Raw genomic sequence first — 19677 nt, 5'->3', positions numbered from 1 at the left:
CTGATTGAATTATGCTTAGTACAGATATGTTTATGAAACACGATGTCCGATCTCGTTTTTATTTTTAAAAGCGACGAGCATTACACGTCCTTTCGAAACAAACGAGGCGCTGGATTGTTGAAGAAAGTTTCGGAAGATGCGTTATCTCTCACCTTGAACGCAACTGCAGTTACTCAGTGTTATACATGCATCATCAGGGCCTTCGCGACTAGTATAGGTATACCGAGTCATTAAACTCACTCGCGGGGTAAGCTCCATTGTTCTCGGAACTGTTGCGCCGTTGCGCTCGTCAAATGCGCGGCGGCGGACAGTATACACACGCACGCGAGCACATCATTGTTTGTTCTTCGCCGGAGAGCCGCGGAAATAACTCGAGGTGTCGCTTGCACTTTCTTGTATGTATAGATGCACGTGGGAAAGAGAAAAAACGAACGAGTCGCGCTGCTCTGATAATGGCAGCATTGTTTTCTGCTACTGCGACTGATTTTTTAGGACGACGCGTAGTTTAGCGATTATTTCGCGTTATGGGAGAAGATATACCGCGCGAGGAAGAGAGAGAGAGAGAGAGAGAGAGAGAAAGTGAAAGTGCTCCGGCGCAGTTTAACAAGATTTTAATTTTTCAAATAAAGGGAATAACCGCATTTCCTGAACTTTATACGGCTCATAAAGCGCTTGTTTGAACAATGCGACATTAAAGAAAATCGAAATCCGCGATTCATTAGCCTCAGCTTACGAAATCGTCCTCATCATCGCGAGCACCGGGCGTAGATCCACAAGACAAAGAAGATAACCCGGATAACCTGGCGCACGAGGATGCATCAGCAAGAGCGACGACTTTCGCGTGCAGCGTAGCGAAGTAGCCGCGCGCAGAGAGCGGCTATTTGTTCGACTGGCGTAAAATTGGCCGTCGCTCTGCGTAAGTACACGTACGCGCAATTTACGGTACACGCGCCGGTCCGCCTACGCCTTAAAAGGCGCCTCTCGCGCCGCCGCCTACACAGCCGTTCTCTTTGTAGGTATATGGGCTGCACCGGAATTGATACCGGTGCAAACACTCTCTGCACCGCGATGTATGTCACAGGAGAGCCGCTGAGGATGCGTCAATTGTTTGAAGTCGATATTAACAAAGAGAAGAGAGTTTTGCAACGCGAAGGTGGTGCGTGTGTTCTTTGAAGCTTCTGCCGAACGCTCTTATCGTAAAATTGTTCCGCATCATTGCTATTACAGAAACGCCTGAAAGAGATCGAAAGCCTCTTGGAAATACACGTATTCCATAGCGTAGGCGGTTGTGCTGCAGATCGCGCGCGAGATAATAGTCGCGAGTGGGTGTTGTATACAGTGTTCGCCTGAGGCTGATAATCGGTGACACTTTCTTTTTTTCTCCCGCTTCACGATCTCCGCTACCGCTGCACCTTTACGTGGAAGACTTATCTCTCGGTTTCTTGAATTTTGACACGTCTCTCGTTATACTCCCGCATCTCGATGGAACAACAGGTGACATCGGTAACACATTTCTGCGCGATTATTGCGCTGCACCTGAAAGAGCGATATACCGTTCGTTCGACATCAGTGAGTCATACGTGCTCGCAGTATATAGTAACCTTCTAACCAGGTGTTGCTTACCGTAGCGCGAATTTCGTTTAAACTTTTATTCGCGCGCCGCTTGCAGTCTCGTTTAGAATGTCAACAGTCCTTGACTGCCGTACGCCGCCGGTATTCCTTGAAACTCGAACGTATACACGCGGGCGAGCCGTATACAAATAAGTCACGAATAACGTGTATTAATAAGTATATACATCCTCAGAGTTCACTGTCCGCCGTGTCATCCCTGTATGCAACACAACTCATTAATCGTCGTTCTCGGAACAAATGCCTCGTCTAATTCAATGTCAAATTCACCTTTTTGCCCCATTAGCCGCAAAAACCATTTGCGCTCGAGCTATGCATCAGCTTCTAATCTTACGCTCCGATAATAATCGCGTTCTCTCAGCGACGGCAGTAGCTATAGCAGGAGTCATAGAAAGGGAAAAGAATGACGATAACAGAGAGCGGTGGTTCTCGTTGCACATGCACGTGTCCAATATAACGTAATTAACGAGGCGATTTATCGCCGAGCTACGAAGTAGTCGCGCTGCTGATTGCGCTTACAACGCACGTAGCCGCGCTCGAAATGGGCCCCTTACATGTGTGTGTGTGTGCGCGTGTGTGTGTGTGTTTGTCTGGAGTGTGCTTATATACGATCACGACGACGAGACCAGTCTCCTCGTCGGAGCTTCGAGATACTCATTGCGCTCGTTTGCATCTGTATCTCGGTTTCTCGAGCTTGCAGTATTGATATTCGTCGATTTGCTTTTTTCGAGAGGGAGATTATTTCTCACGCACGCGCAGTATTCGAAAAAAGAGAAGGTTTATTTTTCTCTTCGACGATACGGTCGTTTCGGATCGAATCGGGGATTTCGCGGGGAGTGATAATGAGCTTTATGATCCGAGACACGGGTTAATTATTGGTTATTCACCAGCGAGCGAGCGGTATACTATTATTGGAAAGTTAAATGGTTCGCTATTTGCATAAAACTTAACTGCGCCGCGCGCGAGATCGCTTTTAACACTGATTGCGCTTGTGGCGCAATCCGTCTCTCTCGAGATCGTTCGTAACGGAATTAACGCGCAAAAACTTTCTCGATAAAAATAGCCCGCGATCGATCCTCAAAATGCACAATAAATTTTATTATACCTACGACGATTCGCCGTAAAGAATATCACTGTCCCTTTCGGCAGTAAAGTTTTATCGCGGATCAAACAATTGCAATGAAGGAAAAACTTTATCGCATTGATAAATTATTCGCGCTCATTACCCATGTACGGCCGAATTTATAACCATCGATCAGCACCGCGGGCACAATGTATAAAATTGCTCGATCGATCTTTCCTTGGCTTTCAATTTCTTCTTTTATGCGCAGTGTCGTATCTCTCACTTTCGTTCTCCGGCAGCTTTTTTCGACGTTTAACTTTTCTCGACTAGATAAAGCACGACTCGACGCACTTGTGCTCGCACAGGCCTTTTTAAAGACTACTCCTTCGCTCGACGAGGGAAATTATTTTGCCGCGTTGGCGAATATGGAAATTTGAGGGAAAATAGCGTTTGTTTTTAACTTCCGTCGCTGCTTCGAAAAGTAATCGGCAAAGGAAGAGCGAAAGCACTGGTGTGAAAAGACAATGGGAGAGCCCTGAAAAAAACGAAGAGAAAAGCGCGGCGGCTGTCGGGAGGAAAAAATATAGTCTCTCTGTCTAGCTCTTTTTAACCCGACGAAAATCGCCAAGGCTCGTCGTTTAGGGCTTCGGTTGACAAAAGCTCTCTCACTCGGCTATATCGCAAACAAAGGCGCGGACGTCGGTTGCGGCTCTCTCTCTCTCTCTCGAATTAGATTTTACCTGTGTCGGTGAGCAGCTCGCTCACATGGTCGTCTACTATACACTGCTTTCTTTGTCCAGCAGCGATTAAACGAGCTCTTTTTTTATCGGATAGAGTGTGGATACACATACCCACGAGAGATCGTGCGATTTGATCGGATATGAAAGAAGTCTCTTATAGATGGAATCACTGAAGTATATCAAAAACTTTCGCTTTCTATGTATAACGCGCGATAAAGGATTCATGGACGATTGGCTTTTTTTAATACCCCTCTCTCGGCTGTAATTATCATTTAACGCTCTTTCCTGGGACTGCAGCCGAGCTGTGTTGCAATAAACGCTGCAACAACAACCATTGCTCTCTCGCGAAGTGTCATAAACTCTCCGGAATATTCAAACGGAATGCGCGATTCGCTCTACGGTCAGCTCCCGCTTGCATAACAATAAGCGATCCCTTTCGAACTTTCTAATCGACTGTAATACAACAATCGATTGTTTCGACTTGAACGAATGACTTTTCTAATCTGAAAATATACATCCAAAACGTGTCGGCGCATTATTCCTCAAAACAAAGTACTCATGCCGTAAGCTCTCGCGAAACGCTAATTTTCTCCGGCATCAGCAGCAGCAGCAGCACACACGCATAGACCGGAGTATGATTTAATAAACGCGAAACAATGCGCGAGCACGCGCTCGATTAAGAAAACATTGCATTCAAAGCACACGCGCGTAACAAAAAGCGGAAAAAGAAACAGTCGAATATCGCACAATTCAAATGCGCGCCTGCCATCTGCAGCACATGCGCTGGATTCGTTGTACACAACGAAAGCGAATCTGGGTGTGGGCTACCGCACAGCTTCTTGGCTCTTTTTGTTCTTCGCGCCCTTTGTCACAATTCACTACTTTCCCTCGATTCTCATCCTCGTGTGTGTGTGTGTGTGTTATACACCGCAGCATCTCCGCATAGACTTTCAATTAGCCCACTCGGATGCCTTTCGTTGCACATACACTCGCGAGTGTTTACAATACACCGCGAGCAAGACGAGCGATTTGTATCATCCCTCGTCGACATTAGTCAAGCGCGTATCGTTCCTTTTTCCGACATCGCTCATCTCTATTACTCTCTTTCTCACGCCGCATCCCAACTGTATCTACGGCGTGCGCGCGCGTGAGTCCTTTGACCGGCCTTGGAGTCGTCCGCGGCGCACGAACACATACACGCGCACACACACACGGCGCTTTGTATGCCCGCTCTTCTGACCACTATGCAGTGCGGTGTATGTAAGGGGCGCGCACGAGTTATACAGGAATATCCTTTTTTTTAGCGGGCCGCTCGCGACTGTGGGAGACAAGCGCGAGCTTTATCTGAAATCTCTGCAGGCTGCTCCTACTTCCTCCTATACCGCAAGAGAGAGAGAGAGAGAGAGAGAGAGAGAGAGAGAGAGTAAAAGCGATGTTTACCTGCGCGGAGAGGGTGCAGAAAAGAGTCTCAAGGCCGGCCTTTGTGTTCCAGCTGCTACAGCAGCAGCAGCAGCAGCAGCCCTGTCTAGCATTTGTACATAGTCTATAGAGCGCGAGAGGGGAAAACTCACGCAACGCCATCTTCTTTATTTTCCATACGCGTACACCTCTCTCTCGGGGCGATGAATTATCAGCTTGACCCGCGGAGAAACCGCCGCCGCCGCCGCCGCCGCTTTGATTTATAAATAGCGAATCTTTATGTATTTTTCTTCCCTCGCTTATATTCGCTCCGTTGTGTGTGTACTCGGTCCGCAGCGCGCTCGCGTGTAATTGCGCGAGATTTATGCGCTTTCTTGGGCCAAATTGCGAAGAAGGGCCGCGCGCGAGAAGTAATGTCTTGATAGCGTTCGTGCGGGGGGGATTATTTTAATGTCTTTGTGAAATACACGCTATGGGACGCGAATAAGCGCTGTTTTGCAAATTTAACGCGCGCGGGGGTATCATCTTTGATTAATTCGCTTTTAAACTCGCCGAGAGGAGAGAATATTATGCACGCAGCGATACGTATTATTATTTTTGAGCCGTGTACAACAGCGACAAAAATTCATCGGCGTTATTTACAAGCGTCTTGAATACACACACACACGATGCGGTGTAAATTAATGGTCGAGGAATCTCACTTTCCATATAATAACATCGTCGTGCGCGCGAAACTTATATGCTTCGTCTAATAATCCGCGCGCAAAGCGGAAGAGGGACTTAATGCGGGAATTAATTGTCAGCGTCCGTATACATTAATTTATATTCCGTCGAGTGCAATATAACGCGACAATGCGTCGTAAACGCTGCTGAAATTGCGGTTCTGTAATAGAATTTCATAAAAACCTAACGAGAGAATAGCTTTGGATTATACAGACGGTCTGGCGTTAAAGCTTATGCGCGCGGCAATTGCCAATCAATAAAACATATAATACGTTATTCTAAGAAAGCATCGTGTACATATAGTATTCGCTCTTTCATGCTGCCAGCCGAGACGCTGAACACTCGAGTTCTGCTTCTTCTCCTTCTTTCAATTCGCCAATGAATCAGCTCGTCGGAGAGAAGAGCTGCGAATCTCTAGCCCAGTTCGGCATAAATAGAAGCCCCTTTCAAGTTCCTCTCTCTCTCTCTCTCTCTCTCGCTCTCTCGGCGTTCGTTCTCGGCGAGACTTAATTCCGGATGCACATTGCGCGGCATCCCTAAATTAGGCCTTTGGAAGGTGGGCGACGTGCTTTGTGAGGCGGATTCCTAGACGCACAATTCATTTCTTGAGTGAGATGCAAATGTTGTTTTTGTATTTAAAAAGGTTCTTCTGATACTGGGAAAAAATGAATACACCGCGGGGTTGCACAAGGAGTGTATTTCATAACTAACCTACACGCCTATATGTCAAATTCGCTAATTATTAGAAATCCAGCGACATTACTATAATAACGTTCAGCTTCTTCTGACTGAATTTCGCATTAATGCAACGCAAAGCCTTATTAGTATTCCAGCCTCTTTATTCGTGTAATCGAGATATAATTCACTTTTGCGTACTTTGTTTTCTAAAAATAATTTGATAATGACAGGCTGGGAAATCCGCGAAACGCATATATTCCAGCCTGTGTGTACTGTGTACTTATACGTATATACAAAGATGTTTCGTTGTTCTTGGGCGCTTCGAAGCGCGTAGCGTAACGAGTATATCGTTCCGAGAGCTGTGCAATTATGATTTTCGTTGCGCTGCACACATGGCTCTCCTGATCCAGTTGCTAAATATCTTGCGAACTACGTGTAGCGACGCTCTGTGTTATACAATGTTTTATATACATGTTACAAACTATATAATCTAGCACGTATATATTTTAATAATCTCGATCTAATTTCAATGTTCTTCTCTTTGTTTCAGGTGAGTTAGAGAACGCATAAAACTTATCGCTCGACGCCATCTCCGGGCGCGCTGTGGTTACGTAAGTTTTTGCATACATCGCCCAATTAGCGCGCGGGCGCATAAATACTGAGAATTTTCGTAAAGCAAAATATATCCCAGCGACGACGATGACGCGAACGCGAAATTCTTTCCAGCCTGATTCCCCGCTACCTGCGCGCAATCGAAACCCGTATAAAAAGCCGCGGCCCCTCGATCCAGAAGTACATCAGGCGCTGAGTATGTGTGTGTGTGTGTGAAAAAAAATTAGAGGCAGAATGCAGAATGAGGGTATCCCGCAGCATCCGGTGATTCCACCTCTCGGCCCTTCTTCTTTCTTTCCCTGCTCGTCTTTTTCTCCTTCTTCTTCGACAAAGTCTTCTCTCGTCTCGGCTCCGCGCGCGCGCGCGAGAGAGAGCTAACGAACTCTTTCTCTCTGCTCTGTGTGCGCGCAGCTTCCAGCAGACTCACGAGAAGAAAACGAAATAAGCAAAAATGACTTCCTTCGAGAAAAGAAGCTCGCCGGGGCGGAAGAATGGACTGGAAGCTCGTAAAAGTAAAAGTCCATCGACAATATAACTCCGTGGACAAGTATATAACGAACAATCGATCGGTCGAGCAGGCAGCACAAGCGATTTGTCGCTCGAGAGGAGAGAAAAAGCACTGATGCTTGAGCTACCAGGTAGCTCGCTGGTTAATACACAGAGTATATACCAGCAGCGGGAGCAGCCGGCGCTCGCGCTGGTGGGGAGGCATCGTGAGCTCGACTCGCGGCGAGCTCTCGAGAGCCTCAGTCGGCCAGCGCTCGTTGCCCGAGCAGCAACATCGCCGGTGAGCGCTCTCTGCCACAACGTTCATTTGTCTCTGCGTCGCGAGTGTTTGTGCGCGTGTACGGCTCGGTTGTGTGTGCTGTTCCGTTGTCGGGATGGGACGAGCCCCGGACTACGATGTAGAGTAGCGGTGCGTACTCCTCTGGGACCGACATACTCGTAAACCTGCGTAGAAGGGGCCTCAGTGCTCGGAGCCAAGCACGTGGAGAGAAGAGCAGCAGCGTTTGCCGGCGAGGTCAATCGCCGCTGATGCCGTCTCTCGAGATGCCTTCCACGTCGTCCCCGTTGTCGTCGTTCTGATCGAGCCATCGGGAAGAAGCTGCTGCTGCTGCTGCTGCAGGACAAGAAGAAGAGGAGCAGAAGATTGCGGCCGGGAGAAAATGAGGATGATGATGATGATGATGGCAGCAGTCGACGTTGTTGTTTTCTCGAGGACGTGAGCAGGCCGACTGCGTGTCGGCCCGTCCGGATTATTAAATGGTCTTCGAGAAGATCGAGATGCGGAATCCGGGCTTCCTCTTCGAGGACGCCAGGCATGGTTACATACAGTACATCAGGTTGGTTTTCTCGATGCTCCTTTTTTCGCGGTCTGTCGGGAGGAAAATTTATGATTTATCGACCTGGTCCGCTCGATGTATAATTGACTATTTATAATATCGGTATATACGTCGGAGGAATTTCCGAGCGATGTACCTGCGCAACTATACTCGATCTCGTCGATACGATCGTACGGCTGATATCGTCGGGCTGTAGTTGAATCATCGCATTGGTAAACAAATGTACACGCTGGCTTTTTCAAGTTTGCTTGTGTATTGGTCCGCAAATTCCACAAAAATATACGTGTCCATCTTTTCCGAGGACGTATACCTATACGTAATAAGAAAAATTATTACTTTACGTATAACGACTCTCCGGCCGGTTCATTCAGCTATACACCGGTGGTATAATTAAAGCCAGTCATTTGCGTTTCGCCATTCATCTTCTGAAATCGGCGTAACGCACGACGACGACGACAGCTGAACGGCGAAGGTCGGTGAGATATAAGACAATGTTTTCGGCGCGCAGTCTGTATCCTCGCTCTGAATTTCGCCCATCGCTCTTGTAAATAAAGGATTTACGCGATATCGCCGATACGTAGTATTCGAGAGAGCTCTCGCTCGCCGGGACATCTAGGACGTATGCTAAATTCAACCTTATAATCTTTTTAGCGATGGAATTGGGTCGCCGTAATGTAAAAAAGAGAGAGAGAGAGAGAAACGAACGAACGCGACTGGCGATCGATATGCGCGCGAAAGAGAACGGAAAAGTGCAGTGTAGTTGTGTACACTTTGCGAATCGGGAATAATTTACGCTGCGCTGCAGGTGCGTATTGTTGCAAAAGTTTCCGAGTATTATTCAAACGGCTCCTGCCTGCCAGACCGTGGATTATTATTATATTTAAAAGCGAAACTCTCCAGACACGCGCGATGAAAATATACTATACTCTGTCAAAATTGAAAAAAAAATCCTCCCTCTCGTTGCTCGTCATCGCCACTATCTCGCGCGTAGCTCTATATACATACCGCGGATTACATCAGCGCAGCAGCTCACGCATGACTCTCACTTAAAAACTCTCTCGCTCTCTGCGCATTATACACATTCGATAAGTTATGCGCGAGAGTCTCGCGATACATATATGCATGACGCGCGCGGTAATCCTCTCTTGCGCGCATTATATCCTCCGCCGCCGCCGCCGGAAAGAAAATTCGCTTCGAGGAAGAGGAGGAGGAGTAGGCGGTGGTGGAGTCCTGCGAGCGTGTATGTATACCTATGCGCGAGAGAGCTTATTACGGCGCTGCGGTGTAATGACACGTGCGCCACGAATTTTGCGGAAAGGGATCTCTTGCGCGCGCGAGGCCCTGTATATGTAGATGCTTTCTCTGAACGAATTTGCAGCAGCGCGTTGTTCGAGTACTGCACGCTTGTACATTGTCCGTAATGAGCTGCGCGAGAGTGGCTGCAGTTTGTTAGCTTTGTTATTTGCATGATTGGACGTTGCTGCAAATTGAAAGGGAATCGATTATCGCTCTCGGCAGCGGGAAATTTTGTAGAGGCTTCTTGGAGGGGAAAGAGAGAAGTATAGTAGTCACACGCATTAATCGTAACTTTATCACACGAGGCGGCCCTCGAGAGACACAGCGCGGAAACTATCGTCCAAATAGACGTGTACCGCACTGCACGCGCGCAGCGCCCTAAATAAGCCCCGAAAAGAAGAGGTGGGGGGAGGGAGGGAGAGCGAAATCTCTCCGGGTACCTGCCCGAATATACAAACACGACGGAGTATGTGTCTCTACCTTTAAATAAAAAGTGGGCATCGACCGAGGACGACGACGACGGTCGGGGGATTACCCGACCCTGTCAGTGGTTCTCAAACGCTTTATGCCTCCCGAGCTGCACTTATACACACGGCCTCCGCCTCCGCCTGCGAGAGAGCATCGATTTTATTACTTTCCTAGTGCGCTGCCTACTTCCTGCTTCCTCGTTGCGTATAGTTGCGCCTATGTACTTTGCTCTAAGAGCCTCTCTCTCTTTCTCTCTTTTCATCCTCGAGTGCTGCGCACTTGAACGAAATTGTAGAGACTCTGAATTATTTTAGCCCTCCGTTACTCGATGCTGTACACGCGTGTCCAGGGGCAAAAAAGCAAAACCGATCGCTCGCAAATTGGAGGGACAGTCGTGCGTCAAAATTTCGGAGCAATTTTCGGCTCGCGTGTTCGAGCTGAAGACGGAGAGGGAGAGAGCACGTGGCAACGTCGCAGAGAAGAGAGAGAGAGAGAGAGAGAGAAACGCACAGGCTCCGGTTTCCGTCTCTCCGCGTGTCCTTCGCCGGGCCCAACGGTCCGCTCTCTCTCTCTCTCTCTCTCTCTCTCTCTCTCTCTCTCTCTCTCTCTCTCTATCTCTTCGTGGCGCGTACCAGTATACTCGATTTCAACGCCTGTCCACCTTCCACTCGCTTTTTTCTCGACTCTCGAGAGATATACTCGGAGAGCACGTGTGCGCCGATGGTCAGCGGCTACTGCAGGTTGTGTGTTATTTTTTCCCGACGTAAGATTCTTCATTCGCGTGAATTGTTTACACGCGCCTTTGTCGGGAGGATCGTAAACCCGTGCGTTTGCTTTTGTTTGGTCTACCGAGGGCCTCAAACTGTTTCCTCGAGATGCTCCCTCTTGCGTTGCATATTGCCAAAGTTCAATCGCGTGTATACGTGCCTCATCGATTGCCAATCGCCAATAATCCCTGCAGCAGTTTCTATACATAGCGCATGCACTCAATGCGACCGAGAACCGAGTTACAGTTTCGAAAGGAAGTAACGTATACGCGCGCATTGCAATATCGCGACTGCGCGCGGCTCTGTTGTTATATACCGCGAGGCGGTTCTCTTATCAGTCAAGCGAGCTGCTTAGCCAGTTGCTCAAAGCCGCGCGCAATCGTGCGCTGAGGCACCAAGGCCATCGTTATAACCAGAGCAACGAACTTTGGGCAAAAAGTATCTCGCGATACAACATTGTATCGTCCTGAAATTTCTCGTGTGTTTGCATTGCGAGAATATTACGCGTCCTGCAGTTTTATTTCTCTTCTATAACACGACTTGCTCGTATACCTACTTGGCGATTACCGGTGGGATCAGCCGACGCGATTATCATCGCCTCATTACAGGCTTATAACGTATTCATAGATTACACAATAAACCAGAATGTATAATACTCGCAGGCGCGGAATATGTGTCGGACGCACCGCGAAGAAGAAAAAAACGAGCCTCATTAAATCATCACCAGCAGCGTTCATTGCGTCGAATAAAAAACAACATCATCAGCCATTCAAACGTCGAGCCAAATACGCGCAAACTTCGAAGCGTAATAACCCAGCTCACTCGATAATCTCCGCAGACGAATCTCTCGTTCTCTTTTCGCTCGACCTGCCGGCTAAATCTCGGTATACACGAAACCTGCCTACTGGCATTTCCCCCCTCGTCGTCGCCGCTGCGCTGCTGCATACACACACTTGAATTTCTCTCTCTCTCTCTCTCTCTCTCTCTCTCTCTCTCTCTCTCTCTCTCGGGCCCTCTTTCGCTCTCTCGGTTCGCTGGCTGTCAGCTGATGCGACAGCTGCTCCTGCGAAGAGTCGTGAACTGGTTGAATGCTATACGGGGTGCCCCGAGCAATTACGCGCGCGTTTTCTCTATGCTCCGTAGTGTATAGTCGAAGAAGAGAGAGAGAGAGACTCTTGCCGCCGCCGCTGTGTGGTCAAAGAATACGTGTCCCTCAGGTCGATTTCAGCCCTGCGGACATTTGCGGGAATTCGTATACGGGGAATATCGACCGCAGGCGAAATAAAAAACAGCTGTATGTGTGTGAAATCGAAGAAGGGAAAAACAAGCTTATCAAGCCAGGGAGATACAGGTAATAGCGTCATTAGGAATCCCGGTGCCGCCACTCCACTAAACCACATACGCATTAACGAAAATCGTGACGTGGGTCATGGTACGAATCATCATTGTCGGAGATTCCAGCCTCGTGCGCGCGCGCGCGCCTCGACGCTTTATGAATATTTATTGTTCGTCGCACTTGTACGTATACGTATACAAAGCCGAAGAAGAAGAAGAAGAAGTGGACGAGAGAGGAGCAGCAGCAGTGAGCCGATGCTGATGCTGCTGCTCTTCTCAGTCGGCTTGTCGAGACTCTCTCGGGTCAACAAACTCTCTCTGTCTCTCTTTCTCTCTCTCTCTCTCTCTCTCTCTCTTCACAGAGCGATGTCTGCAGCAGTATACAGAAAGAGAGAGAGAGAGAGAGAGAGAGAGAGAGAGAGAGAGAGAGGGAGGGACGACGCAAAGCTCGGACCGCGATGAGCCGAAGGATAATTAAAACTTGCCGCGGCTTAATTGGCGGGTATTTAACAGATATGTACCGGCGCGCAGCGGAAGACAGGCTGAAAAGGGAAGGAGGAGGAGAAGATGGAAACTATGTTGGAAATTTGACGTTCGGAGTAATTTGAGCGCACTTTGGAAAAACCGGTTTTTATGCCGATACTTCGATTTTTGCAGGATATTGTATCCGCTGCAACATCGCTTACATGTTTACTTTGTACATGTGTTTACGAAACCGTCCGCGTGAATCCCTCGTTGGGAAAGAAAATTCAAATATGTGTGAAAGGATGGGACAACCTCAAAAATTCGATAGAGTTCAATGTCGCGCGATACGAAGCTATAACTTGCGCAACGACGTTCATCGCGCGCACGTAATATAAACCGAGCGTATAACGCGTTAAGTAAGTCCATATACCCGCGCTGCTGCAGATCTCGACCTCGACTGCATATACACTGTGTTTTTTTTTCTGCTCTTCTGGATTTATGAAACGCGAGAGACCTTCTCGCAGCGAAACGACGGCGTTTATAAGCTAATCACGCCAACGAGAGGCAGATAAGCGAGATAGATCCACGATGGAAATCCATCGTTTTACGCAATTTCACGTGTTGCTGCATACCGCTTCGTGTCTGCCCGCTGTTTATTATATCGAGAGCACACAGCGTTGTGCTAATAGGCTCGCCGAGGCTACGGGGGAATATGCTGAAATGCCTTGATGGCTGAATGCTGCGACTGGTTAATTATGAAATTAGGGATATTATCTTGGGGCGATCTCCCGAAGATCCAATTTTCCTCTCGATGCTCGAGTTATAGTATATTTTAAGCGTGCTTTGTTATTTCCCGCGTAGCGTGCAAAGCGAATAACGATTCAATTCCAGCCGCAGGAATAATATTATTATCACAACTATTACGGCTCAATGTTGCAAGACAGATTAAATTCCTCCAATTATCCGCACTCGGTGCTGTCTGCGAAAATAGGCAATATCCTCGCGATTATAATTCAGCGAAGCTTCGCTCCGATAATTTATAACACCATGCAGCTCGCAATAAAATAATTGCTCGCGCGCAAAAACAATTACGAAATCCCTCGCGGAGACGCCGATGAAAAATCGATCCGACGTACCGCGCGCGAACTTTCACTTCGATTCCGAGGTGAAAGTGTTACAAGTCTCTCGATCTCTTAATTTCCTTCTCGCTGTGTGTGTGTGTGTGTGTGTGTGTGTGTGTGTGTGTATACACAATAGCATACAGAACGAGCGATGCCTGTTTTTTTTTTGTTCTCTCTGGGGAGTCAAGAGAGTCAGCCGGAAAAATTCGTTCGACATCGATTAGAACACACGCGGACTTAGTCCGTTGCCGGGGCGACCGGCCGGCGTAACACGCGCCGCGGCTTTCCTAACACGACCGCAGAGAGTTCGGCTTGTACTTCAGAGCTTGGGCTGTGGAGTGCCGATCGAATCGAAGATCGCTCGCTGTTCGCTGGGATAATTATCGATGTTCGGGCTGATGGGATGTACTGATTGTACAAGACAAATTCTAAAAGGGATTACTTTCAGTTAGAAATTCGAATCTCGCTGTTAGAAATAACAATTTAACAGTCAATACATGCACACCCTCACCCTTGTCCCAGCTCGCCTCATCCCCCGGCATTATTGCACCGAGCGGCCGCAGAAAGATCGAGGGAGGAAAAACGGAGCTTGTACACAGCCTAGGCTTCTCGCGTGATCGCCTCTCCTTCCTCGCTGCACTTCCTGTTCCTCGTAATACACGCGTACGTGCATGCATGTATAATACGGGCGCGCTGCAGTACGCCGGCTGCAGCCACTTTGGCGCCGAGTCGCCGCCAGTTGATCGATATGTCACTACCCCGAGGATTCGTTGCACTCGTCTCGCTATATAGGCTCTGCATGCGAGCTGCGCTGCATATTACAGCCTTGATATTGACGGTTTACGCTTCGTCGCGTGCAGACGATTCTCTCTCTCTCTCTCTCTCTCTCTCTCTCTCTCTCTCTCTCTCTCTCTCTCTCTCTCTCTCTTTCTTTTTTTCACGGAATTTTTATAGCTTCTTTATTTTTACTCCGCGCTAGCTTCACTTTTTTTTTCATGGAGTCCGAAGCGAAAGCGATTGTTCTCCGAGTTCAACGACCACAATAAAAGATGAATTACAACGACGTCTAAATTACTAATACGCGCGTATGGACTCCGTAAAGTTTCTTTTCATTACTATCGCGTCTCTGACGAACCGAAAAATATGATCCATCTTCTCGATTAATAAGCTTATAGCTTCGCTACTGCACTTAAATTTCCAACGTGACTCATTCCCGAGAAGGAGCATCAGCAGCGAGGAGAGTCGTAAATTCCGAAAGAGAGAGAGAGAGAGAGAGAGAGAGAGAGAGAGAGAGAGAGAGAGAGAGAGAGGAAAACTTTCAGCTGCCAAGTTCATTTGACTTCTGTGCTCGCTTTGGAGAGAAGCGCGAGGGAAAGAAAAAAGAAAACACGGATGAGTTGTCTTTACGCGCGAATCAACGAAGGGAGTCAAACGGCGAAGAAAAAAAGAGAGGGTAGGAGAAGAGAAAGAAGTAGAGAGAGAGAGAAGCGATAAAGAAGGAGCGACGTGGACACGCAACTCGTAAACGTCTCGCGAGCCTCTTTGGTTCCGGCACTTTTATTCTCCACGAGAGTCGCGACTCGTCAGCTCGTTTATTTTTCCGATTCGTCCGTGATTTCTTTCCTTTAATTACTCCCGAGTCTTCCAACGACTCTTCATCATAGACGCGAACGCTGAATTTACTTTGCGAAGAATAATTCTACGCGTCGAAGAAAGTAATTTTTAGAAAATCGAATCGGCAATCAGTAAGCAGGTATAGCAGCAGCAGCAGCAGCAGTTCGTTTCCTCGGCTGCTTCATTTTCTTATACGCGCATAGCTCTCACAGCGTCGTGTCGAATTGTTTTCTCTCTCCTCGCCTCTCTTGGCAGCTTTTTTCCTCGCAGTTTGCCTTCCCCCTTTGGGGCTTTCTATCCTCTACCCTATAGATTCCTCCACTTGCGATTCTTCCCCCCGTCGAGAGAGACAGCTACGGAGTGCTGACAACTGCAGCCTCGTATACCCATGAGGGAGAGAGAGAGAGAGAGAGGCAGGCAGGAGAAGCCCTCGCTGTACACTGAGTCACTGGGATCGTGAATTCCCAGTGCAATTCCGCGAAGGTGATCTAGTTCTTTTCTCTCAGACGACATCAGCGCGCGAAGTTGTGCATTATACGCTTTCGAATCCGCTACACGTCTCTCTGTGCAGACGCAGCGAGACGTTTTATCGATTATTCGTTGCTTCTAGCTCTGCAGCAGCCTCTGCTATGTATAGTTGCATAGCGATCGAGCTGAGGGAGACTGTCCGTCTGGCCTCGGGGCTCTTACGTAATGCACACCCCAACAACGGGGTGCTGCACACAAGACCGAGTAGGGAGCATAGCGTGCAGAGCGACGATGGTTTTATGCAAAACTCTCTCACTCTCGGTGTAGCTGGAAGCTACTGCCGGCTGCTGCTGCTGCTGCTGCTGCTGCTGCTGCTGCTGCTGCTGTAGTTTACGACGAGTATAAAGCCAAGGAGAAGCTGCCTCATGCGAATAATAACGAAATCGCGGCGGAAAAGACTGCAACCAAGAAGATATGCAATTACATCCGCGGAGATTCTCTTCTTCTATATTAGACATACTCGCATACGCGCGTTTATCTTCACGGTATTATAATAAAGCGTCGAGAGAGACAGGAAAGCCGACTCCGCATAACGACGCAGATCTCGCGACAGTATGCTCGGCCTTGATGTGCGCCTCTCGGCCAAGGGACGAGTGTATGTGTACGTATACAAGTGCGAAGACAAAGGCTATGCGCGGCGCGTGCGGATAATATCGATCTGAGGGCTAAAGAAGCTGCAGCACACGCGAGCGTAGTCTCTCGCTGCGTAGCGTTGCACCACTGTACACGGCTTTCTGATCGCATTGTTACAGAGAGAGAGAGAGAGAGAGAGAGAGAGAGAGAGAGAGAGAGAGAGAGAGAGAGAGAGAGAGAGAGAGAGAGAGAGAGAGAGGCGGAGACGATCTGTGCCGTAAATTTTTCGGCGCTGACTTGCTTTGTTTCCGCCTAGGCTTTGCGAGATGGATGGACCGAGGACTCCGCTGTAGGGGGTGGGATTTTCTTTGATCTGCGATTGTTTCTTTGCGCGTCGTTGTTCGGGCGTTTAGTTGCTATATTAGAGTTTAATAATATGATGTAAATATGCGAGTGCTCGACTAATTGTTTTTTTCTCTTTTCTGTTGCAGGTGAGTTTTCGCATGGAAAATTCAAGCGAGCGCGCGGTACTTTGTGTATCGAGGTGACCCAGTTCGAAATGGGATGCTGAGCATGAATAATTAGGTAACCTCGACGAAACCTTTTAATAAATTCCTCGGCTGCAAGTTATACGCGGACCAGATCGATGCGAAGTAAGTGTAGCTTATTCGAGTAAGCGTTGAGTATTCAAAAGAGCCCTCGAGTATGTACAGGGTGTCCAGAATCACACGTTCTGTAGCCTGCTGTAGAAGGATAAAACTTGGGATTTGCGATGTTGATAGGTACAATTAGATCAAGAAATTTTAGCGGTGCCAGTGTTAATATTTATTCAAATAACATTTAAATTTCACATATAACATTTTTAACGTGGTAAAACTTGATGATTATGAAAGTGAGGGATGATTGCATTTATTTATTACCAGCATAAATAGCACGCATCATACTGTAACAATCGACGTATACTTTCATTAACTGAAAATTAATCGAGAAGCTTACGAAATTTGTTTCTCCACTCATTTAATTTTCTCGGTAAAATATTGCAGTTTTCTACGAACGGAAAAATTTTCCCACAATCGATGAACTCCTTTCGAATTTGTATTATGTCACCTCTCAGAATTTTGATTTTACTTTTAAAATTTTTCTTCTCCTGCTTCAAACATTGAACACCGACTATTATTTCTTGAAGTTTTGCACGAATCTGAATGTTTTCATTAGCGAGGCATTTTTTCCGCTTTATTTCCTCCGGCAAAGTTTCGTCGCTCTTTATCTTTTCAATTTCTACTGTGAGCGAAGCTGACTTGACCACGAAATCCTGGTACTGCTTCGCAGTCATATACTCATCCTTTCTCTGTCTTTCACTTAGTTGCGAAGATTCCATATGACGTCGAATTATGTTTATTAAATCATCTAGGGGACAATGATTGCTTAGCGGTATTTTGGCCTTAGCGAAAGCCTAAAAAATATTTTTCGATTTCATTGAAAGTACAAAGTATAGTCTTACGTATCAAATAAATAGTTTAATACTTATGTTTTTTAGCTGTTTCATCTGCTCTTTTGTTGACTTATTCAGCCATTACTCTTTCTTGTAAAGCCATTGGACTCAGTTCGACTTCAGACGTAGATCTGAAATTGCGAGAGGGTAGGCGACACTTGGAAATGAGACTTGTTCCAAGGACGCTATGCTGAGCACATGAACGCTACGTGCAATTTACATACCTATAGTACACGTATTAGTAGAGTGGGGATGAGGACGCGCAGTCGCATTTGCAACCAAAGTTCTGCGCGTGCGCAGTGGTTGGCCGATCGGCTGATTTTGACAGGGAAGCCGGTGAAGCGACGCCTTTTCGCCGTCTTGGCCTACAAGTGGTTGAAAAATATGGCGGACATTGAAACAGTTAGCTGTGGTATCGCTCGAAACGCGGACAATCCGCGCATAAAAGCTGGTGCAGCCGAAACGTTATTTGTCGTGCGCACACTCGAGAACTCGTATTTTCGCGTTTATAAAGGGTCAAACGTGATCTGCAGTCTCTCTCGACCTCTTTCTCGAAAATAACGCTAGACGCGCCGCGCGATCACGTTCTCGGCAAAAACACACGCTACCGATCAATCCACTCTCTACGCTAATTTCAGAGCTTCTCTTTCAGTCCGCGAGATCCCTTTTATGCTACCGCGAAAGATACCTCGGTAATTATCGGCTCGTCTGCGTTCTTTTGCAACTCTGACCTTAACAACGCGCTCGTTACACGCAATTAAGCTCGCAGTGAATAAAATCCGGTTTATCGGCCGAGTATATGCGGAGGATGATAGCTTTGTCTTTGTCCCGATTCTTCTTTATATTTCTCTCCGTCTGATGTGCGGCGGCTATACAGGGGGGTCGAGTATATACTGTATGGGAAGCTTGTAAACAGCACCGATAATTCGACGTTGAGATTTTATATGTGTACGCGGTCCCGCTGTGAGAGAGCAGAGCGAGCCGCCGTATTAAACGCTGCTGCGCGCCGTGTATGAATCAGAGGCTGATTTCGAATTCGCGATTGTAATTGCGATACGCTTTAATAAAGTAGCTTGCTTTTTAAGGACCGCGATCGCTCGCTGCAGTCCGTACATCATATTGCTTTTCACTTCCCCGGACACGGATAATTAATTTCGTAAAGTTGATTTTAATAAGCCTCTCTTGTGCCTGTAGCTTGGAAAGAGATATTTATTGTTCGGGTTTGCATAAATGTATCTCGATTCATCCCCTTTAAATTCGTTGTGATAGGCCGAAAGAGACTGGCTTCAGGGTTGCGAATATGAACTTCTCCCTTAGATTTTTTCTATACAGCCCGAAAGAGAGGAATAATATTTCACCTTTATTTCCTCTCTCTCTCTCTCTCTCTCTCTCTCTCTCTCTCTCTCTCTCTCTCTCTCTCTCTCTATGTCCGGACCTCCTGCATCTTTCTCCAAACAAAGAAATTGTCTCGACGCAGACGGCGCGACCCCTGAAATCCTTCGACTCGGAAGTAGCGAGCAAATCGCTTTGGGGGAATTCGGCGCAGACGTCGGATCTCTCTGTGTTATATTTGGCGTGGAAATGACGTTAGGCTGCTGCGGCGACGAAAAGCGAAAAACCTCTCTCCCTGATGTGATTCGATTTCTTCTCTCGTAGGAAATTGCTCGTTCCTTTTAATTATATTTTTCATTTTAATTATTCACGCAGAGCTGTTGGTGCTACAAATTATAACGAGAGAGAGAGAGAGAGAGAGAGAGAGAGAGAGAACGGCGGACATTAGGAGAGAAAATTTCGCGCATGAAATTAAATTT

At 47.4% G+C, this 19677-nt stretch overlaps 1 protein-coding gene and 1 long non-coding RNA gene across 4 annotated transcripts in view; one reads left to right on the top strand and one right to left on the bottom strand.

Annotated features, from left to right (window-relative positions):
* LOC100122558 (protein phosphatase Slingshot) overlaps positions 1-19677 on the top strand; it is a 108059-nt gene that overhangs the window by 16946 nt on the left and 71436 nt on the right. The window contains exon 1 of one of the 3 annotated variants that reach the window (XM_001606119.4): positions 7602-8207. The exons of the other annotated variants lie outside the window; for them this stretch is intronic. Within the exon in view, the coding sequence (XP_001606169.2) occupies positions 8128-8207 (80 nt within the window). The 5' untranslated portion in view covers positions 7602-8127. Of the gene's footprint in view, positions 1-7601; positions 8208-19677 lie in introns of those variants that run through there. 3 annotated transcript variants of the gene reach the window in all.
* Positions 17183-18481, bottom strand: LOC116416120. Its single transcript, XR_004226642.1, has 2 exons — positions 17899-18481; positions 17183-17827 (listed from the first exon to the last, which is right to left on the bottom strand). It is a non-coding gene; the product is annotated as an uncharacterized LOC116416120 (long non-coding RNA).

The sequence above is a fragment of the Nasonia vitripennis genome, chromosome 2 (genome assembly GCF_009193385.2).
Source record: "Nasonia vitripennis strain AsymCx chromosome 2, Nvit_psr_1.1, whole genome shotgun sequence".
NCBI lineage: Eukaryota > Metazoa > Arthropoda > Insecta > Hymenoptera > Pteromalidae > Nasonia > Nasonia vitripennis.
The sequence above is the reverse complement of the archived record's forward strand: the minus strand, read 5'-3'. Positions and strand labels throughout refer to the sequence as shown.